Here is a 20070-nt window from a genome sequence, read left to right on the forward strand (position 1 = left end):
AGACACTGTCTGGGAATATTGCAATTAAGTACACAGCATACAACCAAGCTTATATTAAATTTTTCTCTCCAAGAGAACAAAGTAATGTAAGCTCTTGCACTTATGCAAGACTGGGTTGACTGGGTTTTTTATTCGTCTTTAATAGCGTGAACAGTTATTTATTTTGCAACAACATTATTCTGAATGATGACGCAACCAACATTGAGGATGAGTCGTGATCCAAGGTGAACCCCCCTTTTCAGTCCTTATTTGTGAGTGCAGCAGTGTATCTCATACAGCATTGAACACACCATTATTCCTTAATGCTGTTCCTGACAGAAGGAGCCCATTGTCTCTATCACTTTTTAAAATTAGATTAATGGATAAAACTAGATTAATGGATGTCGTAGCAGCAAAAGGGCCTGAAAGTGATTCGAAGACTTTCCAGAGGACTGAGCACAGCTTGATCATGTAAGGAAGCAGATGTTTGTTTTAGCATTACCACTGAGGAACAGATGATCATCAGGACACAGACTGTTGAAATGTGGGGCATGGAAGATGTGGAACAAAATTGTTAGTTTGAGCAAATTGTTCACAATGCGCGCTCATGATTTGTTATGACATCATGCATGTGACTGACGTGAGGCCTAATCTTAATTTAATTGGCCTTCATATAAAAAGTCAGTGAATCTTAAAACTCATCCAGAACGGTGTCTATGTAGAGCACAGAATGACTCCCTGTGTAAACAGTGTTTAATTTAATATCTCTTTCTGCCGAGTCCTATTATTATACAGCTGTGACGACCTGAATCCCTTAACAGACTGGCAGGGTATCTAATTAGTATCTAATCTAATCAATTTAGCAGGTGTAAGAGTTCCGCCAAAGTACAGTGGCTATCCTTCACAGTGAATGTGATGCGCCTTCAGATCATGGCTTTTGTCAGATGGTCAGCAGAGTGTAAGTAAAGATAGCAGTAACATTATAGGAGTAATCTAAGTAATAAGATCCCATTTAAAACCTCCATTTTTGGAGGATTTACACAGGTACATAGTAAGACATTTGAGTGGTTAAATTAATATATTTCCAAAGCTCCATAAGTTGCATCAATTCTATATATTGCAACATTAGAGTGTAAGAAAAGAAGATGCAGCCACACCTAAACTGTAGACGCAGTATTTCCAGGCAAAAACCACTTAATGCAGCTCACAATAATGCTCAAATCTCCAACATAGCAGTTAATTAGCACATTTCACTCTACTATTGTTATCATATGGAAACATAACTGGGGCTCTCATTGCAGCGCACATTGTATCCTAATGAAATGGAAATTTTACCCATAAGCAGTAAGAATGGAGGATGCACTGCAGATCTCGTTCTCCACCTTGTGCACTAACACTGATATCAAGGTCCTGTTGTCATTTGTTCACAGTATTTAACCACAGTGTTTCATTTAACAGCCGTTGGACATTGCCATTCTCCTTGGAGGTGTATGCTCTCCTCCTTGTATTACTACTATATTATATTGACATATGGTAACTCATACGTCAGTCAAATGAGCCAACCGGTGCACAGCTCTTCACCTCATCGCTCCTGCCTTACAGCTTGCCTGTATGCATGTTTTTGCTGGGGGCGACAGACCTTTCCCCCAGAACGCTTTCATACCCTGCTTTGTATGTACGCGTGTGCGTGGGCTGACATCTTCAACAGCGCTTGGAGCCGCTGGTGCATTAGGGCATATCTGTCTTCTGAGAAGAGGGCACCACAGGCACCGTCATCCCACTGGCCATTTACTGAGCAGCAGAGAGGAGAAGGACAGAAAGATGGATGCCCTGACTGAATTACGTCTTCAGTTCCTCCACCTTGTAGCTGTTTTCCTCTTTGTAGTAGCAGTGATATCCGGCCTTACACATTGCCCCATGACCTGCCGTCCCTTCTCTTACGATTCTCATGTCCTAAACCATTGACATTGAGGGTCATCTTAAAGCCTGCCTCATGCATCCACTGCATTTTATGGCTTTTGTTTAGGCTTTTAACTTAAGTTTCCATTATGATAGATTAACATTGATTCTGGTCTCACATGACAAGATGTGCGGCAGTGTTACAGTGCATGTGTGAACACGAGTTTAGTTATTAGAATTATGGCTTAATGGAATCAGTCTTGGGCGGCACGGTGCGGCAGCAGGTAGTGCGCATGCCTCACAGCAAGAAGGTCGTCTGTTCGATCCCCAGGACTGCGCCCGAAAGTCCATCAGCTGATTGACAATTAGTCAATTTCGCTTATATTTTTAAGTCACAGCTTCTTAAAGGTGGATATTTTCTGCTTTTCTTAGTCAATGATAGTCATCAGCTTTATTTTTTTTTAGATTGTTTGGCAACGATTAAAATATATCAACTTGGGCTCTGGAAAAATTATGATGGACATTTCCAGATTAGACGGTGGCGCAGCAGGTAGTGCGCGTGCCTCACAGCAAGAAGGTCGCAGGTTTGATTCCCGGGTCGGGCCTTTCTGTGTGAAGTTTGCATGTTCTTCCCGTGCATGCGCGGGTTCTCTCCGGGCACTCCAGCTTCCTCCCACAGACCAAAAACATGCTCATTAGGTTGATTAGTGACTCTAACATTGTCATTAGGTGTGAGTGTGAGCGTGAATGGTTGTTCGTCTATATATCGGTTGAGGGTGTACCCTGCCTCTTGCCCGTTGACAGCTGGGATAGGCTCCAGCCCCCCTGCAACCCCGAAAAGGGATAGTCGGGTATAGACAATGGATGGATGGATGAAATCAGTCTTGTGTGGTTGAGAGGTGGGGTGGGGTTTTCTCTTGGTGTTACTGCAGTTCTGTTTATCTATGGATTGTTCTCAGAACAACAAGATATAACTTGTTAGTGAGCTTTAGAGGTGCTGGGAGGTGGTTTTATGTTATCTTTATGCTAAACTAAGTGAACCATTTATTGGCTCTAGCTTTAAACTATTCCTTTGAACCGAGCAGTATGGTGTGGGTGTGTAGGCCTTTATGTGAGAGACAGGGAGAGAGGGAGTGAAGGAGGGAAATGGGAAGGCAGCATCACAGCAACCGAGGGAAGTGACTGATTTCCTTCATTTCAAAAAGCAGGGATTGGATCATTTATTGATCTGGACATTTCATTAAGTGTCAGTGTGAAGTGTCACATCAGGTGACAAACGGCGGTCTTCCTTTCACAACCTAGAGACCCCGAGGCCCTGTGTCACCATGACGGGCTTTCTGCCTCTTTCTCTCCGACAGTGTTTCCCATGTGGTCTCCTGTTTGCTTTTCACCCATTCTTCCTGAAACAGATGTGGTACACGCTGCTGCTCAGTCGCATAGTTCAGCGTGGAGTGATGTAGAGGATTGAAATGAAGGCATAAAATGGGAATATAAAAAATGCAAATGAAAAGGAACAGACACAGATTCAAATGTGAATACAGCTATATCATTTAAAGTTAAAGCTGAGGTTACACTTCAGGAAAACTGACTTTTGCCCCTGAGTCGAATAGAAGTCATTTGAAATTCAGCTGAGCTTGATGCCAGACTGATATATAGCCCTAAATGATGCTCAAAATCTAACATGTATGATGGTCATGCATCATCTTATTATTGTTTATGTACATATTTCTAAAGACAAAATTTCAAATATTCGTTTAGTTTAGGACCTATTGAATTGGAATTTGTTCAACAGTGATGGCAGTGGATGTACAGCCTTTGCACTATGTTGATTACAGCTCAGTGGAAGCTTTCAGATAGAAAAAAAGAACAGGATGAAATCCACGGGGAGAGGTTATAGAGAGGGGAAAACAGTTTTCAAGAATAAGTTCCTATTCCTAATGCTTAGAACTGCTGAACAGCAGATTTTAGATTCCTTTCTGTGAATATGGTTGCATTTAGCAGTGTTCATGATCATGAGTCTGAATGGGTTTCTTTTCTGAATGACAAGAATTTTGGTTCTTTAAAACTACTGAACATGTTTAGAGGGAAAGCATTCCAGTCTCCTTGTGTAAAAATGCTAAAAAAAGGTGAGTATATACTCCTCACTCCCAAGCTCCTCCCCATCAGTTGCAGGTTATACAAGCAGGGCGCATCAATACTTCATTAATGTTACAAGATTGAGGCGCAAGCTCTAGTCGATTCCAATGAACCAGGACCACAAGAAGCAGAGTTGGATGCTGGGTTGTGCCTGCGACCATGCACACACGGGGTCTGCAATGCGTGTAACTCCACTTATATACTGCATGTGTGCATAAGCATGCACACAGACTGTTTGTTGCAGGCACTTGGGAGGGCAGCTGATGAACAATTCAGTGTGATCATCCCCAGATGAGGTGTTAAATTAGCTTGGACCAGAGCCTTCTCAGTATTTATACACTGTACATCACATGTTTATAGCACGCAGTACACCTGCATGCAAGCACCTGCATTTGTTATGTTTTTTTTCCAGTCATTTCACTTTGATTAAGTTGCGACACAAAAATGTTTTCATTCGTCACCGAATCATGTCTGAATCATTGTTTCAGTGACATAATGTTTAATTATTTTCTTTAACAATATTTTAAGAAACCAATCCAAATGTAATTCATTATTTAAGTGCTTAACAGCTGTGATACAATCACATATTGACATTGCCATAACTCTATGTGTTACATGAACACTCAGCTTGGATTTCTTTCTGAAAAAAACTGACTGTGTTTCTGAAAAAACAAACTGTGCTTCTGGTAAAACAGACTTGTGTATATATATTTATATTATTATATTTTTTACTTTTTAATAGTATTTTTTAGTAGATTTGTCACGGGCCAGCTTCACCAAAACAAATTCCTTGTATGTGTAAAATCGTACTTGGCAATAAAGCTTTTTCTGATTCCGATTCTGATTCTGATTAACATTAGTCTCAATAATAGTTTTAATCCACTTTAACCCTTGATCTAACTTTAAACCTTTATCACTTTGTGGTTGTACATTCACTCATATCTCACATGCTGTCCCATGACCCCTTATTTTTTTTCTCACTTAAATTTGAAAGTCTAATATTTTTCAATTCAGTCTTGATGTAAGTTTCTGCTTCCAGTCTAAGATGAGATCTTTAGACCTCATTCTGTGACTATTGTGACTCTCAAATCAATTGGACTGTGCTGCTACTAGAATGCACATGGATCCCATATTGTTATTAAACTACATATGTGAACGTGCACACACACAAAACACAGTTGTATTTTTACACATTTTCTCTGGCGCTTGTTTTCCTTTGGTCCCAAAACGTAATATATTTCTCAGCATGAGTGTACCCCAGTGTTGGCCCAGTGTCCTAAATGTGAATCATGGAGGAGAATTAAAGAGCAAGCATTATCTGGAGACAAGGAAAGTATTGTTTATTGCCATGGAAACAGACACACACACACACACACACACACACACACACACACACACACACACACACACACACACACACACACACACTCAACAGTAAGGAGGGAAGTAGGTTAGGAAGGAACAAAACATCTGTGTAGGTTAGTCTGTGCATGAATTTGGACTGATTGGGTTTGCCTACTCAGACCTACCCAAGGGAGATTTGAGTCGTACAGGCTGTTATTAATGCAACTTATTCACCAGCTAAATCTACATCCTCTACTTTTCCTTCAAAAGAAAAGTACAGAGTGGTCTGGTTCACAACTGATTACCTCCTAACATTATCTGCAGCTAAGGTGGATTTTATGTGTCAAGCTTGAAAAACAGTGAGATCACTCCGCTGTGGTCTGTTCTCACAGGTACATTTTGAAATGAATGAGTTCAACTGGTGCTGATATCCAGAGATGTGCTCAATAGTTGACAGCATTTAATTATTGCATGTGTCATGATTTTAGTTTTCACACCCAGTAATTGCAAAGCGGTTGCATTAATTGTTCTCACATCATTGAGAGTTATGATCCAGATCTGGAAATGTGTTAGGATCATCATTTTAGACATACAGCTGTAACGATGCAGTAAATGTTGTAAATGGTGTCATGAATTTTTTTTTTTTTACAATGTGTGTTATCTTTAGGTCCTAATGTCCACACTATACAACTGCAGCATTGTTGCGTCAGCCAGATGCCCATTTTAAAAAGTGGGCTGCCACTGAGGAAATGGAGGGCTGAGGTCAGATTTACAGTTTGTACATGGACAATGTGTTTGCCGATAGATATGGGAGCTGGTCACAATGAGATGATTACATTTCAGTGTAGTGTGTGTCTGGTTGGTTGGAATGTGGGGAAGTTTGATGCCTTCATTTTAGATGATATTTTTACTGTATGCTCTGGGCCTGTTTGACATTTTAGCAAAAACCTTTAGGACCAGTTGCCTGGCAACCTAGCAGAGACTCCAGGAAGTTACTGGTCCCGACCAAGAAATGGTCTGGCACATAAACCGCTGGAAAATGGCGATATGTTGTTTCTACACTTGTGTTTTTGGATTATGGATTGAACAAATGACATGCAATGTATTAATTGCTGATCTTTAGGTGCTTGGTTTTGTTATCTTTGGACAGAGCTGCACGTTTTCCTGTTTTCAGTCATTTTGCTAAGCTAAGATAACCAGTTGTTTGGCTGTAGCTTTATATTTACTGTACAGATTAGGGATCGACTGATGTCTTGTTTTTTGCTTTTTTCAGGGCCGATTCTGATTTAGTCACTTTGCAGATTATGAATACAAACTATATATATCAACAAATACATTATATAATAGTATAGATTAAGCTACACAGCTATACATGAAGTAATAAAACTAGCTGCAACATTAAACTGATGAACACATTAATGCAGTACTTATAATCCAGTAATATAATAGTCATTTTTCTGAAATGGGCCATTCTGCATGTTTGCCTTTGGTACTTTTAGAATCTTTTGATTTTAATACTTTTTTACTCAAGATTTTGAATTTGGGACTTTTATTTTAAATTGTTTTTACACTACAGTATTGCTACATTTACTTAAATAAAAGATCTAAGTACTTTCAGCATATATTTAATTTAATGCTGTAAAAGAGAACTTTCTAACATTATCTTAAAGTGCGGAGACCTGACATTTATTGTGTGTGTGTGTGTGTGTGTGTGTGTGTGTGTGTGTGTGTGTGTGTGTGTGTGTGTGTGTGTGTGTGTGTGTGTGTGTGTGTGTGTATAAAAGTAAAGTAAAGTTTCTGTCCTCAGAAAGCAGAGTTGCTCAGGTCACTGTTCTTAAGTGAAGACGTGCTCACTCAGAATGGACAACAGTCGTTCTAGTTAACTGTATGTCACTGTAACAAAGTGTACTATTCAGAGACTCTGGCTGAAGAGCGACTGATTTAAAAGCCATTGCTTTCACCTCCTTTGAAATCCTGTAGGCTGTGACTTAAGACCTTTTCAGTGGTGTAACTAGGAAACTAGGCGTGCATGCCATCATAGAAATAGAGCATAAGATTGTGATGTTTCTTGCAACTTCTGCTATATCTGTCGCCTTCCCTTTGACACCCAGCTCTGCTCGCTCACTGGACCAGCTCTAGTGTTTCAGCCCATCTGTGGCACAGTAAAGGTCAGTGTTAATAAGCCATTACTTTTGATTTTTTTATTATACCTGTGACGTGTAACCAGTCAGATAGTGCTGAGGGCCGAACATCAAGCAATACTACACAGTGGCAACTACAGACAGAGAAGTGTTTGCTCATGCTGAAATCAGTTTATCGGCGATCACATAAAACAATAACTCTGATAATTGTAAAAAGTCAGCCAGGCCGGTAATCAGTCAGCCCTAATACAGATATGTGAGTGGTTTATCAGTCTTCTGAATTACCTCACTGCAAGAAAGTTGATAAGCATGTTTCCCAAATTGTCAAGCTTTTCCTTTTAAAGGGGGATTGTTCCTCCTATGTAAAACCAGGAGGTTAGTCAGTCCACAATGTTTTTCCTTTTGCATAATGTAGACAAAGTGAACTGATTAAGAATTTAAGCAGAAGCAGATTGGAGAGATTGCCTAGATTTATGGAACTAGCTTTGGGGTATACAGTGAGTATGAGTTCAGACTGATGTTAGTGTGACATTGTGCCCACAGACCGATCATACCAGTCTATCTGAGAGGGACACACTTTTTCCCTTTATGTGCTTGTGTGTCTGGGGTACATATAAAAGTAACAAATAGCCTACACTGAATTGCATAGTTCTTATGCAAAATTGGGCATGGGATGTCTCTTGGACAGTCTTATTATTCTCCTAAACTGAGAAATGTAGCTGGATTATATTGACGTACTGAGGCTTTGGGGCTTCGACTGATTCCACCGTGCTATACAAACAGTGGGTCTGTCTGACCGTGTACACCTGTGGATGGAAAAACCTCCAACATTTAACACAGCATAAGGGCTGTCAGTTTTTTCTTCCAAGTTTCATTCTACAGAACACCTCCTTCCTTTGTCCTCTCTGTAACTTTCTGCCGGTGAGTTGTGATCTGATTACTCAATACTAGGAATTATTAAATAAAGAAATCAGTGAATCAGAGGCACTGATTCACAGTTCCACCCAAAGGCATTGCTTGAGTACGCCACTGAATTGTCCATCAGTGTCATTGGACTGATTTATTTATTTAATACTTGCTGGTATGGCAGTTTGGATACTAGTCTCCTGGGGCTTTCTGCACTCAAAAGCTATATTTGTCCGTGTGTGCATGCATATGCATGTGTGCGTACGCGCGCACGCACACACCGTTCTGACATGTACATTTGATGGTAACTTGAAATATTTCTGCCACTGCATGAATCTTGTATGGGTTAGACACTTTTAATTAATACAAAGTGCTCTGGTTCTCTTTCTCTTCCCTCCTTCCCTCCACCATCAGCATATCTCTCCTCTGTGGTTGGCTGTTCATGCTCTAACAACTTTCATGCATTATTTAAGAGCTGACTATGACGAGTCATTTGCTGCCATTCTGTCTCACCTTTCCCTCCCTTAGGAGCACGCTTCATAGCTTTGATGGTGATAGCTGACCCCATTGAGACCCCTTTCATTGAGTTGTGAATTGTTTGTTTTGCTTTGCGAGCGTACAAAAAAAAAAAAAAAAGAAAGACTGTGGATAGTACATATCCAGAAAGGGTTAAAGGGGAAAATCGGAGTCAGCAGAAAATTAGCTACTGTGCTTCTTTTTTTTTTATTATGGACTGCTTAAAATAACCATGCTGAAGTTTGTCTTCACTTGGCAGGATTTGATAAAGGAATAATATAGATACAAAAAAAAGATAGAAATGTCAAACTTGGAGCAGAAAAACAATGTATTCTGTACTGAATTCGAAAAGAGCCAAGTTATGAGTAATTGCTGGACTTTGCAAGGTGACAGGTCTAAGTAAAATCTATGGTTAACTTAAAAAAATGTTTGTCAAAGCTGACCAGCTGACAAGATGAGAAAAGGACATGTTCAGACACACAAAGAAGCATTATTGATAGGATGCCAGGTTCAGAAATATCCAAGAAGCCTGGCACGTGTCCTTCGTCTTTGTTCTTGCTCTCTTTTTCCGTCTCCGGTCCCCCAGTTACAGCAGAGCAGCTATCCCATGTGCCAGCTAGCCTGAAGAAGACTACTGATCTCTGCCTGCTCCATAGCTTACCCTATGGCTGTCTGCTCCTTCCAGATCAGATGAGGAGGAACTGAAAAGCAGAGCTGCACACTACCTCAAAACTCACAGCTCCTGTACCCACTTGAGAGAAGCTCTATGACAGACTGGGCATGATGGCCAGTGGACAGGCTGCCGATCACTCCAGCATGCCTTGGCAGTGGGAGAAGTGTCTCATTGTTGCTTTGAACCTCCAGCTCTGATGGCTTCCTGTAGAAGGGAATGCTGACCAGTTCCCCTTCTATTGTTTTTAATTGTCCTTAATACCAATGTGCGTACATATTTGTGAGATATTTGCGGGAGACCTTTCGTGTGATGCGCTGTTATTGTCTTACACTTGCAGAATAGTAGCAGCTCCGTTTTTGAAAGGTATCCATTACTCTCCTGGCGTGATGACAGAGTAATGCTTGTATGATGAAATGAGAGTGCATTGAAAATTTCAAGGCAGCACTTCAGCACATGTCTGTGAGTTCAGGCAAAGTCAAAGAAAGATTATAATGCTCTATGTTTTGTTATTCTGGCAAGCAGATGACAAACTCTGTCTGTATTCTTTATATATATATTTGCTTTTTTTTTGGCATTGTCAGCTTTATTAGACAGAGTGATAGTGAAGAGGTGACAGGAAATGGTTGAGAGAGAGAAGGGGCCGTGACATACAGCAAAGGTCACTGGCTGGGATCGAAACAGTGAGGTTGCACTGATGCAGCACGAACAGTGCGCAGTAACCGTTAAGCTATCAAAGAGGTTGGAAATACTGTTTTTGTTTGTTTGTGTGTGCTCTTTGTCCTTGAAAGTGTTCATGATAAGATATATGATACATACCCAGAACATAGCCACAGTATAAACACCATGTTTATACACCATGTGAACTGCTGTTGTTACAATAATTTTATTGTGTTAGTTGGCACCAAGTGTACTCTGTTCCCCTCTGGGTTGTCTGGTGTGCTGGTTGTGGCTGACAGGAAATGCGTGGCTGGTCATTAAGAGGGTCACCTGAGAATACTGTTACTGATGAGGAGGGTCCTGAGCCCACCATGGTTGACTAATTATCCCCTTTTTGTTGTATATTTTAGCTTTAAGTTAGTCTGATTGTTCTCCTTGCTGTTCCCTCTCTATTGTGAACAAGTACGTAACGTAAGGTTTCATTTTTCTACCGTCCTCTGATGTACAGTGTGTGCACTGTGCATAATTACATCTTTGGAGTGCAAAGCTGGTTAAAAGCATTGGCGGGGTTGAGGATGATGGGGTTGACAGGCAGCATGCATCATGATTTCTTGTCAGCATTTGCCTGTTCATATCTTTGTGGGAATACAGTGCAGACACACCTTTTGTAGTTTTGAGGCAAAGGCTTTGCTCAGAGCATACAGGGAGTATACTGTGCAGTATGATCTATGTTAAATAAGATAATTGGAGAGCATTTAGTCCTTTGAGAACCAGGATGACGTATGTTATTAATTCTGCATAAGATTCTACTTTGGCAGGTTTGGATCATTCCAGGGGCCCTTGACAAGAGTTTTAATCAGGAGGATTTTTTGTATTTTAATGAGTCCATTGTGATTTAGTGTCCATATTCACATCTGAGCTCATTCGCACACACATACATACATACAAATGTGGGACCTTTTAAGGTCATCTCTTTTTTCCCTTTTGAGCTGGTTATTTTTTTAAAGGATTTCTGTTTTTATCCCAGTGTTATGCAACGTCAAAAGCTGTCTGATGTGATTCAACTGATTATTTTCAACTGTCAAGGCCTTTCGGTGCCGAGGCTCCAGAGGGCTTCTTCGGGGTTAAGGTGTACTTACTGACAGGTCATGGCAGTGCCACTCATCGTCAGGTTCAAACCCTTGTGTCCCAAGGAAAGTGACTTGCTGTGGTCCCTGTGTGTTTTCTGTTTCACGCTGTCTTTCTCTGTCTGCTCCTCTCTCTGACTTTGTTGCTCTCCTGTGTATCTCAGTGACTGCTTGGCAAAAGCAGCAAATGAAGGCAAATGCCTTGAAGTTTCACTGCATTTAGCACTCTTGCTTGCTTGCTGTGACACTTTTACTGCACTCTCAGAGAGAAGGCTTTGGTTTCCCCCTTCCTCCCAAAACCCCAAGCACCATCTGTTGTCATTAGTGTCCAACATCCATGATGTAGCAGGGCTGCTGTCTCTCTCTGCCTCTCTCTCACAATCCCTTGTCACCAACTGCCTGCTACTCTTTGAGGAAAGCCAAATGTCCAGATTTAAATACAGTCAACTTGAAAGCTAAGCTGTGATGCTGTGTGAGGAAGGAGACATGGTTTTTCTACTCCACAGTATCTTTTCAGTGAGAGAATGTCGAGGAATTATGTTTCGCCGACTTACGATCTTTCAGTTGCTTAATATTAGAAAGTTGAGGGGTTTTTTTTGTTTTTTTTTTACTTATCCGTGTGTGCTTTGCTTCTTATCTCCTGGGACCTAACAGTTTTTAAAAATACCTAACATTTTTTGACTTTCTGTCTTTTTAAGTTGATTTTAATGTTGTTAATAAGAATTGGCTGCTCAAACAGCTGGTTAGTTTTGTAGTTTCTCCTAATTACTCTGAAGTTTAGTGAATGCTTTGTGCTTCCTCTCTCCACCACAGATCACATAAAGCGGAAGATTCGACGGAGGCCATCTTGGGGGCGGGGCATCATCCGCAAGAAGAAGAACTATAAGAAGGGAACAGAAGAGGAGGAGGAGGAGCCTGAGGCAGAAGTGGAAGCAGCGGGGCCCAGCGACTCGTGTTTGACGCAGGATGAGGAATCATCTTGTGACACTGTGTGTCCCCAACCCAATGGCCATCATCCCCATGTCCCCTCCACTGAGGAGGAGAGCTCCAATGAGCCCCCTGTTGCAGCTCCCGCCGAACCCCCAGATGCCAGTGAAGCCCAAGAAGAGCCAACACTTAAGGAGGAGGAGTCCACAGCCAAAGAGGCAGAGTCGGAGAACGCAGAGAAACACACTGAGCTGCACTGCCTTGGGAACAGTTCTCAGCCCAAGGGAGACGGGGATAGCCGGGACAAGCAGGCTGACTTCCAGCTTTCGATTGAAGCGTCCGAGTCATCAGATGCTGAGGCCCAGCCTAAGCACACAGAGGGTCTCCTACTATCTCAAGTTGACTGTTTGAATGGAAATGAGTCAATGGACAGCCTGGACTCACAGAGCCTCAAGAGGAGCAGCGAGGCTGAGAAAGTGACTCCTCAGAGCACGGTTGAGGGCTCTGATAATAATCCAGATCAGGACGAGCACAAAGACAAAAATGAGAGCAACCCAACTCAGGAGCACCCTCCCCAGGATGGGAGGGCAGTAACAGAAAATGATGAGGAAGATCAAGATAAAGAAGGTATTAAGCTAGGCTTGGAGTTTTTGCGTGTTCCAGCACGATTGCTTAAAAGTTTTTCTCCCTCTTTCTTAAGTATGTTGTATGTTTTAATGCCTTTAGCATTCCTCGAAAACGAAATAATAAGAGCATACAACATTTTCACAACCCCAGTTCCAAAGAAGTTGGGACGCTGTGTAAAACATAACCCATTTGCTGGTGGGTGGTGTGTTTCTGTTGATGTTTTGTCGTGAGCTTTTTGTCACAGGTGAAATTGCAGAGCCCATCTGTCTCTTTTGAAAACATTTGGTTGAGCTATCAGTGAGGTAGATGTTGGTTTGTCTGTTTGAGAGGAGAAAGGTGCTCATTTTGACCTATTCTTTTTCCTTCCAAATCATTTGATCTTTGCAGATAAGCAATTAAGCAAGTTAATGCAATCTGCTAATTTTTACACATCCAGTCGGTGCTTTTCCCGCCACTTAATTATGATAATAAATTACTTTTTTGATTATCATCCAGCTCTTCTGATTTACACTCACTTTAGATTTTAAAATAGAGAGGGCATGAATAATGCAACATAAGTCATACAGAATATAAAAATGCAGTCTCCTGGCATAACAGGCAGTATATTTCAATGGAGAAGCTCCAGGGGCTTGAAATTATGTGTGCCTTTGTAGCTGCTCCACACCTTCTGATATGTATTCTGAAATGTTTTCTTTGTCTACCAAAGATTCACAATGTTGGCTGGCTTTCCCCCAGCTCTGACTCTGCCATATCTTTTTTTCCCTTTGCCCTGAGCCATTGTGCCCTTTCTTCCGGTGAATTGTATTTTAATATAAGCCAAAAAAATATAGGTTTTTAATTATAGGCATGTGGTTTTGGCTTGTGGTGAGTGGGGGGGTGGGGGCAGCTGGAAGGCTGAGGTAATGGTGCTGCTAGAATATGGAGAAGCCATCAGAGGATGGCGCGATCAGACAACAGAACACAAACAAACTGTGGCTCCTCAAACAACAGACAACTCAGCTACTCCGCCCCCACACTCATTACAAGCTGAGCCAGGCCTTTTGTTTCCATCAAAGCGTTTCTTGTGCACTGTTGTAAATGGACAGGAAAGAGGCCAGATGTGAAATATTGTACCCTGAGCAGCTGCTAGCAGCTCCAAATAGATTTTCTTCATACTGTAGGATTGCATCAGTCTTGTAGCCGTGGCAGTTGGAATATTTTTTTGTTCTTTGACAACTGTCCAGTTCGTGATTGTTGCCGGCTCATGATGAAAAACCTAAAGAGGCCTCAAACTTAGCTCAATCCTTCATATTAGGCTGTTTTTAATTGCAATTACACTGCATTCATTCATAACCCTCATTGTTAATCATTCTTCCATCAATAATCCATTTATTAGGGGCTTCCAAAGCCAGGAAATGCAAGAAGAGCCTGTCAGAGCAGCTGAAGGGATCTGCTGAGAGGACAGAAGAAGAGCCACAACCACTCCCTCCCCATCCTCCAGTAGTGGTTGACCACCAGCGACTTTCGGTAATTTTTTCTACAAATCACTTATTTCACCTATTAGTGGTGTATTGGTACATGAAATTTTCAATCTGCAGGCTACTGTGGCTTTTGGGGGGGTGTCATGGTTCGCCATGTTTTCAGATCAGAATGGATAGCGAAGAGAGCGCAGGTGTAGATAATAAGATTTATTTTAGCGTGTTTGAATCTGAAATTGTTATTGATTATTTATTTATTCAGAGCCAATCCTTTATCTTATGGCTGGACTCTAGCACTGTGAAATAGGAGTTTATTCAAAGAGCGGCCCTTAAATCTGAAAATGATGACTCTCTTTCTGAGAGCGTGGCGCGATAGAGGGGAATTTATATGGAAGCTTCCTCCTGAATGGCGTTTGCTTTCATTGGTGTCATCTGTCCACTGGCACATGTTGCTTTGTTGTGGTATGAAATTTTTTTGACATAATCAGAGTTTTAAATGAAAAATGCATCAAAGGTTGAAGACAGTGGCAGCAAGGGGAGCACGTCCCCTGTTGCTCAGACGGTTAAGAAAAACCTTCACAGTCTCTCTGGCACTTAAAGCTTATCTAACCCCTTACAACCCACCAAGATGTTAGCTTTTTAAAACCCCAGTGCATGCCCTGTCACCATCTTGCCTGATTCTACACAGTCATCGTTCTAATTCAGGCCGTGAAGGATGTAACAGCTGGGCTGATTTGGCATTGTGCACTGACTGTGGATTGGAGATTTAACAGGTACTGTGATCTGTATCAAAGCAATAGTGTGGGAACAGGATGACAAGCTTTCTTAAGGGAAAAGCATGGTCATACAAAATGTTCATGTATTCAGTTATTTCAGCAATTAGGAACCAGTGTTGTATGTCACTGTCATATCAGTGTCATAAGTTAGAGTACTAATTATTCAAATTACATGATTAAGCGAGAAACTCCGAAGTTACAGTGTTGCCTAATATTGATATATATTCACTTTTGATTTCTTAGACATGAATACTAAGGCTATAAACACCATGTAGATACCCCACATCCCACCAGTAATGAACACGACGTTGAAATATAGACTTATCGGTTGCTACAGAGCCAGCTGTGGCAAACTGTCACATTTTGCCGCTGACTAATTAGACTGTGATTATGGAAAAGAGGAGCTATAATCTAAAAATAGCACCAATATGCATTTGTTTTGTCTTATTTAAGTTCATACGGGTGCTTGTTTAAATGTTGCTGCCAGTTTGGGTGAAGGGTTTTTCTAGTGTTTTCTCCTGCTTTGTGTAAGAGAAACAGCTGTTTTCACTTATTGCTATGCAATTGCAATTACAATTTGCAATCCTATGGATTGTTGAATCGCTTTTTGTATACGGACATCAATATGCGAAAGCTGGTGTATGTCCCTTGGTTAAAGTGGTATTAAAAATGGCGCTGACCATCATATTTGGCTTAGTCCTGGTCCCTTTGAAGGCTAACCATTCATGTTACCTTTAACCGGCCAGCAGGCATAGCTAGGCCCGTCCTCCAGTTTACTTGCTGGCATACCGCGTCACATCGACTGTATGGTGCTCATCTCAGAAAGCATTTGGCATTAATCCATCCCTTTGTCCTCCATCCTTTCTATAGTTCCTAGACAGAGGAAAGAGTTAGACAGAGTTTGTATCAGGATAATTAGAAGCCTACCATTATTTGGGGCCTACAAGACAGCACATTTTTTTCGTGGAATGGGATTTAAGGTATGGAGGATGGGGAAAGTCAATCATGGGTGACCAGCCTTAAGCCTTCCTCCAGTGTGGAGCTGATGCTGTCACACTGCCCTTCTCAGATGGATAACTCTAACTTCTGAGGCTTATCCCTCCTTTCCATTCACCCTGCGCCCATGCCAATGTCTCTCTCCCCCTTTCATCTATCAAATATCAGTTTTGTATCCCTGCTCTCTGAACACGGAGGGAGCCAATTACAGCGGCAGACTATTTTCACATCTCTCAATCAACAGGTGTTGTTCCTGCAACATTTCAAGGAAACAAGGCTATGACTCAAACATGAGCTTCTCTCTGCCTCACTAGATCCGCCAACTTGTGCAGGGATGTGTTCAAGGAAGGGAGAGCATGCGAAGCAGCTCCGCTGTACTTTGCACAGTCACGCTAGGGTCCCACCTAATACCCCAAGTGTAAATTGGAGCCTCGGCTCACTGGGCTCCTCTGACAGCACTTCCCACTCATCGGGTTGGGTGTGCTTGGTTTTAGGACACTCTGTGTAGTGTAATTGATGTAAAAGAAGTCTTCTGACATGCATTTGCTTCTTTCCTCTGTGCTCTAAAGTGACATCCAGCTATCAAGCCATTATCTAGTGGCTTTTACCCATGGTCCCCTGGGCATGATGGAGATGGTGGGGGTACATATCTTGTCTTGCCAAACCTGACTCCATCTTTCAAACTGATTGACAGGCTTTTTATTTGGCTTGATCTTAGTGCTTCAACTGGCTGCCCCTACCAACAGCCACACACAGAACTAATCTGGAGGTTTATTTGTTAGTGGGGGGAAGAAGGGAGATATCTTAAAGAAACAGATCGTGAAAAGAGGGGACTGTGAATAATTGCTTTTTCATCCCCAGCTTACGGAACAAATTGAATATCCGGTGCGCAGGATGAGAGTCACCATTTAAGCAGATATTTGCTGGCAGGGCTGGGACTGGCATGCTGCCTGATGTGTATTAGGGCCTGCAGTGAGTGGTGCACTGTTCCTTCACTCTTCCTTCAGTCGCATTCATTGATTGTAGAGGGCTCATTATTTCTGACTTTTAACGTGATGGAAGAGGCTCTGAAATCTCTCTGGAGTTAAATACCATCAGAGTGTTATGAGTTTGTTCACAGACCCTACACTCAAAGCCTGTAGGACAGAGATGGTATTATTACAGTATTTGCATGCCTTTCAGAGCCATGGCACAGTTATTTGCTCTGATTCACTTTGTAAAATCAAGTTCTGTTATCACCAGTTTTACTGAAATGATGCTTGATGCTGTCTGGATCAAAACGAATTCCTCAGCATGAATAAATGGGTCCTGAGGCTTGTTTCTCTTGATACTCCAAAATGTCTCTTATAGTCAGCTGTTTTCTTTCATCAGTAATCAGACACTTGTCCACAGATGGACTGGAAGAAGTGCTGCTGACGATTGCAGATGAGAATTCAGTAACAAGAAATCCAATCTGGCCCAGCAATTTTTCCTCCATCTTACCAAGACTATCGTCTGCTGTGCTGTTTTCTTTAGCAGCTGCCGAGAAAGAAGTAGTGTTTCTAGTTGCTGGCACAGTATGGAGTCTTTTGGCTTGATGCTTAGCTATTACAGCATGTCAGGATTTCCTGTTTTACGGAAGCCTGTCAACAGAAGAGGCCTCTTTTAGCTTTTTCATCTTCCTTCATTTTTAGTACTAATAGCAGCGGGTGGGGGTGGGGTGGGGGGGACCCTCTGGTGAAGTAGCCATCATACATGTCTTTTCAAAACACAACAACCTAATAGTAGTGCTGGACAAGCATTTGATTGTCAATAAAAATAGATAGTGTTTAGAGTGCTTCTTTTATTTTCATTCATTCCCACTGATGGCCCTGACAGTTCCACTATTTACATGTAATTGCACTCACATAGCTGTGCCTCTTGGCCATGCATGTGAGAGCCAGTTGTGTCAATAGCTCACACAATGTCAACATACCAGTCTCTTATATTTTCTTCATATTCTCCTAATAGTTTGCCCCCTTGCCAAGCCCTTTTGGGTGATTTATTATGCCGTTTTGCCGAGCTCAGACCTCATGCATCCTCACTCAACCCTCGGCTTATATACACTGAAGGTTTGTACTCATGATTAGCCTTACAGCACATGCAAATAAGTTTCAAATGCTTGGCTTTGCTTTTTTCATCCCTGGCAAGTATAATAGTAGTCAGCACTATGGCTCCACCACTGGAAGCAAATACACTGTACGGCTTTTGGGTTGATGGAAACATGCTGTAGCAGCTGGAGGGGATGTATTACGATAGTATTAGGGTGCTGTTACAGTTTTTAGTCAATAGCCAAGGTGGGAATCCAAGTCAGGGCAAAAAAAAAATTAAAAAAATAGAAAGCAGCATAAGTGTAGATGAAGTATTGGAAATATCCACAAACTCACATTACTCTCTGGCTGGTTAGTGCCTTACATTTGCTTTCGATTACCAATTAAACTACAATTTTTCTAGAAGGAATTTTAAAACAGTCTCGCGTTAACAGATTTTTTTAATGTCACCTCACTGTGTGAAATGACTAGATGACAGAAACGTACTACAGTGCATATTTGCATTCATGTAGTGTTTTTTCCAGGGTGTACTTCTTTGTATATTCTGAAAACGTATCCTCATCATACACGGGCAGTCTGAAATGTTTCGTGCGTGGTCAGTGTGTTTTACTGTTCACAACACCCTTTTCTCCTGAATACACACACAAACACAGACACACACTGGTTGCACTACACATGTAAAGGACATTGCATCGATTAACCTTTATTTCCCTGGAGGTTTACCTTAGGTTTAACCATAAGTGTTCGATAGCTAGCCCTTTAAATAACATTGGCCTAATCTTAACTTTATCCATATACATTTGCTTCCCTGTGGTTTTACATTTGGTGCATTTATTTTAAAACATCTCTGCATCAGGGCTATGTCAAGGTGTGTTTGGGGTTACCTTTATGAAGTCAGTGCAGTTTCTCCTTTATTGACTGGTAATATTGGACCTCTGTGGTGTTAAATCTATAAAATATTAACATTTTTTCCCATTACATCTTATTTTTCTCATACGTATCTTTTCTAATCTTTATTCTGCAAAACTTTTTCTCCCCAGTGCAGGCGCTGAAAACAGAAGTAAAGGTTACAGTAAAGATACAGAGTAAAGCTTACTTTGTTTATATCTCTCATTATTCACTAGTCTTAACTTGGCCTTGAGCAGCAAACAATGGGGAATAGTAAAAGAACAGCCACAATAATAACCCTCCAATTGGACAGTGGCTGTGTTTACATGCACACCAATATTTCGCTGTTATTCCGAATGTGTCCGTTTTCTGAATTTTATATGTCATGTAAACAGCATATTCTGTTTGGATAGCCTATTCAGAATTAGGCCTTATTCCAACTGTTGCATTTTCCGATTAAGACGTGAGATATAGCAACATTATTTATGTTTTGGGAGCATTCTTTGGACATGTAAATGCGTCTCAACTGGGGGTTTTTCTGCTGTTTGCAAAACATGGCCTCTTGCGGTCAGCAAGCACAACAGAAAAGCCCACATTTGTGGTTGGAAGGAGAGAAACACCTACTTTTAAACATAAAAGACTTGGATATTAGCAGGCTTATCTGTGCAAATATCGAAACGCTGACCTTTTTAAGAGGGTGGTTGAACGGATGAGAAAGGGAGGCTGTGTTTGTTCACGGGAGCATCCATGGTTGCATGTAAACAGGAGTATTAGTGGATTATTCATTTTCATTAGCCATGTAAACAGCTTAGTAGGAATATTATCTTTTTCAGTATAAGGGCAAAAACAAATATTATGTGTGTGCAAACATAGGCAGTGTGGCGCAATCTGACAGTGATGTGTTTTATTCTCCAATATTTGGAGTTGATTTGGCTTAAGCTATAACTAGAAA

General features: G+C 41.3%; 1 protein-coding gene across 1 annotated transcript in view; it reads left to right on the forward strand.

Annotated features, from left to right (window-relative positions):
- atad2b (ATPase family AAA domain containing 2B) overlaps nt 1-20070 on the forward strand; it is a 67614-nt gene that overhangs the window by 35008 nt on the left and 12536 nt on the right. The window contains exons 25-26 of the mRNA XM_070987042.1: nt 12192-12932; nt 14308-14438. Of these exons, the coding sequence (XP_070843143.1) occupies nt 12192-12932; nt 14308-14438 (872 nt within the window). The remainder of the gene's footprint in view (nt 1-12191; nt 12933-14307; nt 14439-20070) is intronic.

This window comes from Chaetodon trifascialis, chromosome 19 (assembly GCF_039877785.1).
Source record: "Chaetodon trifascialis isolate fChaTrf1 chromosome 19, fChaTrf1.hap1, whole genome shotgun sequence".
Lineage (NCBI taxonomy): Eukaryota > Metazoa > Chordata > Actinopteri > Chaetodontiformes > Chaetodontidae > Chaetodon > Chaetodon trifascialis.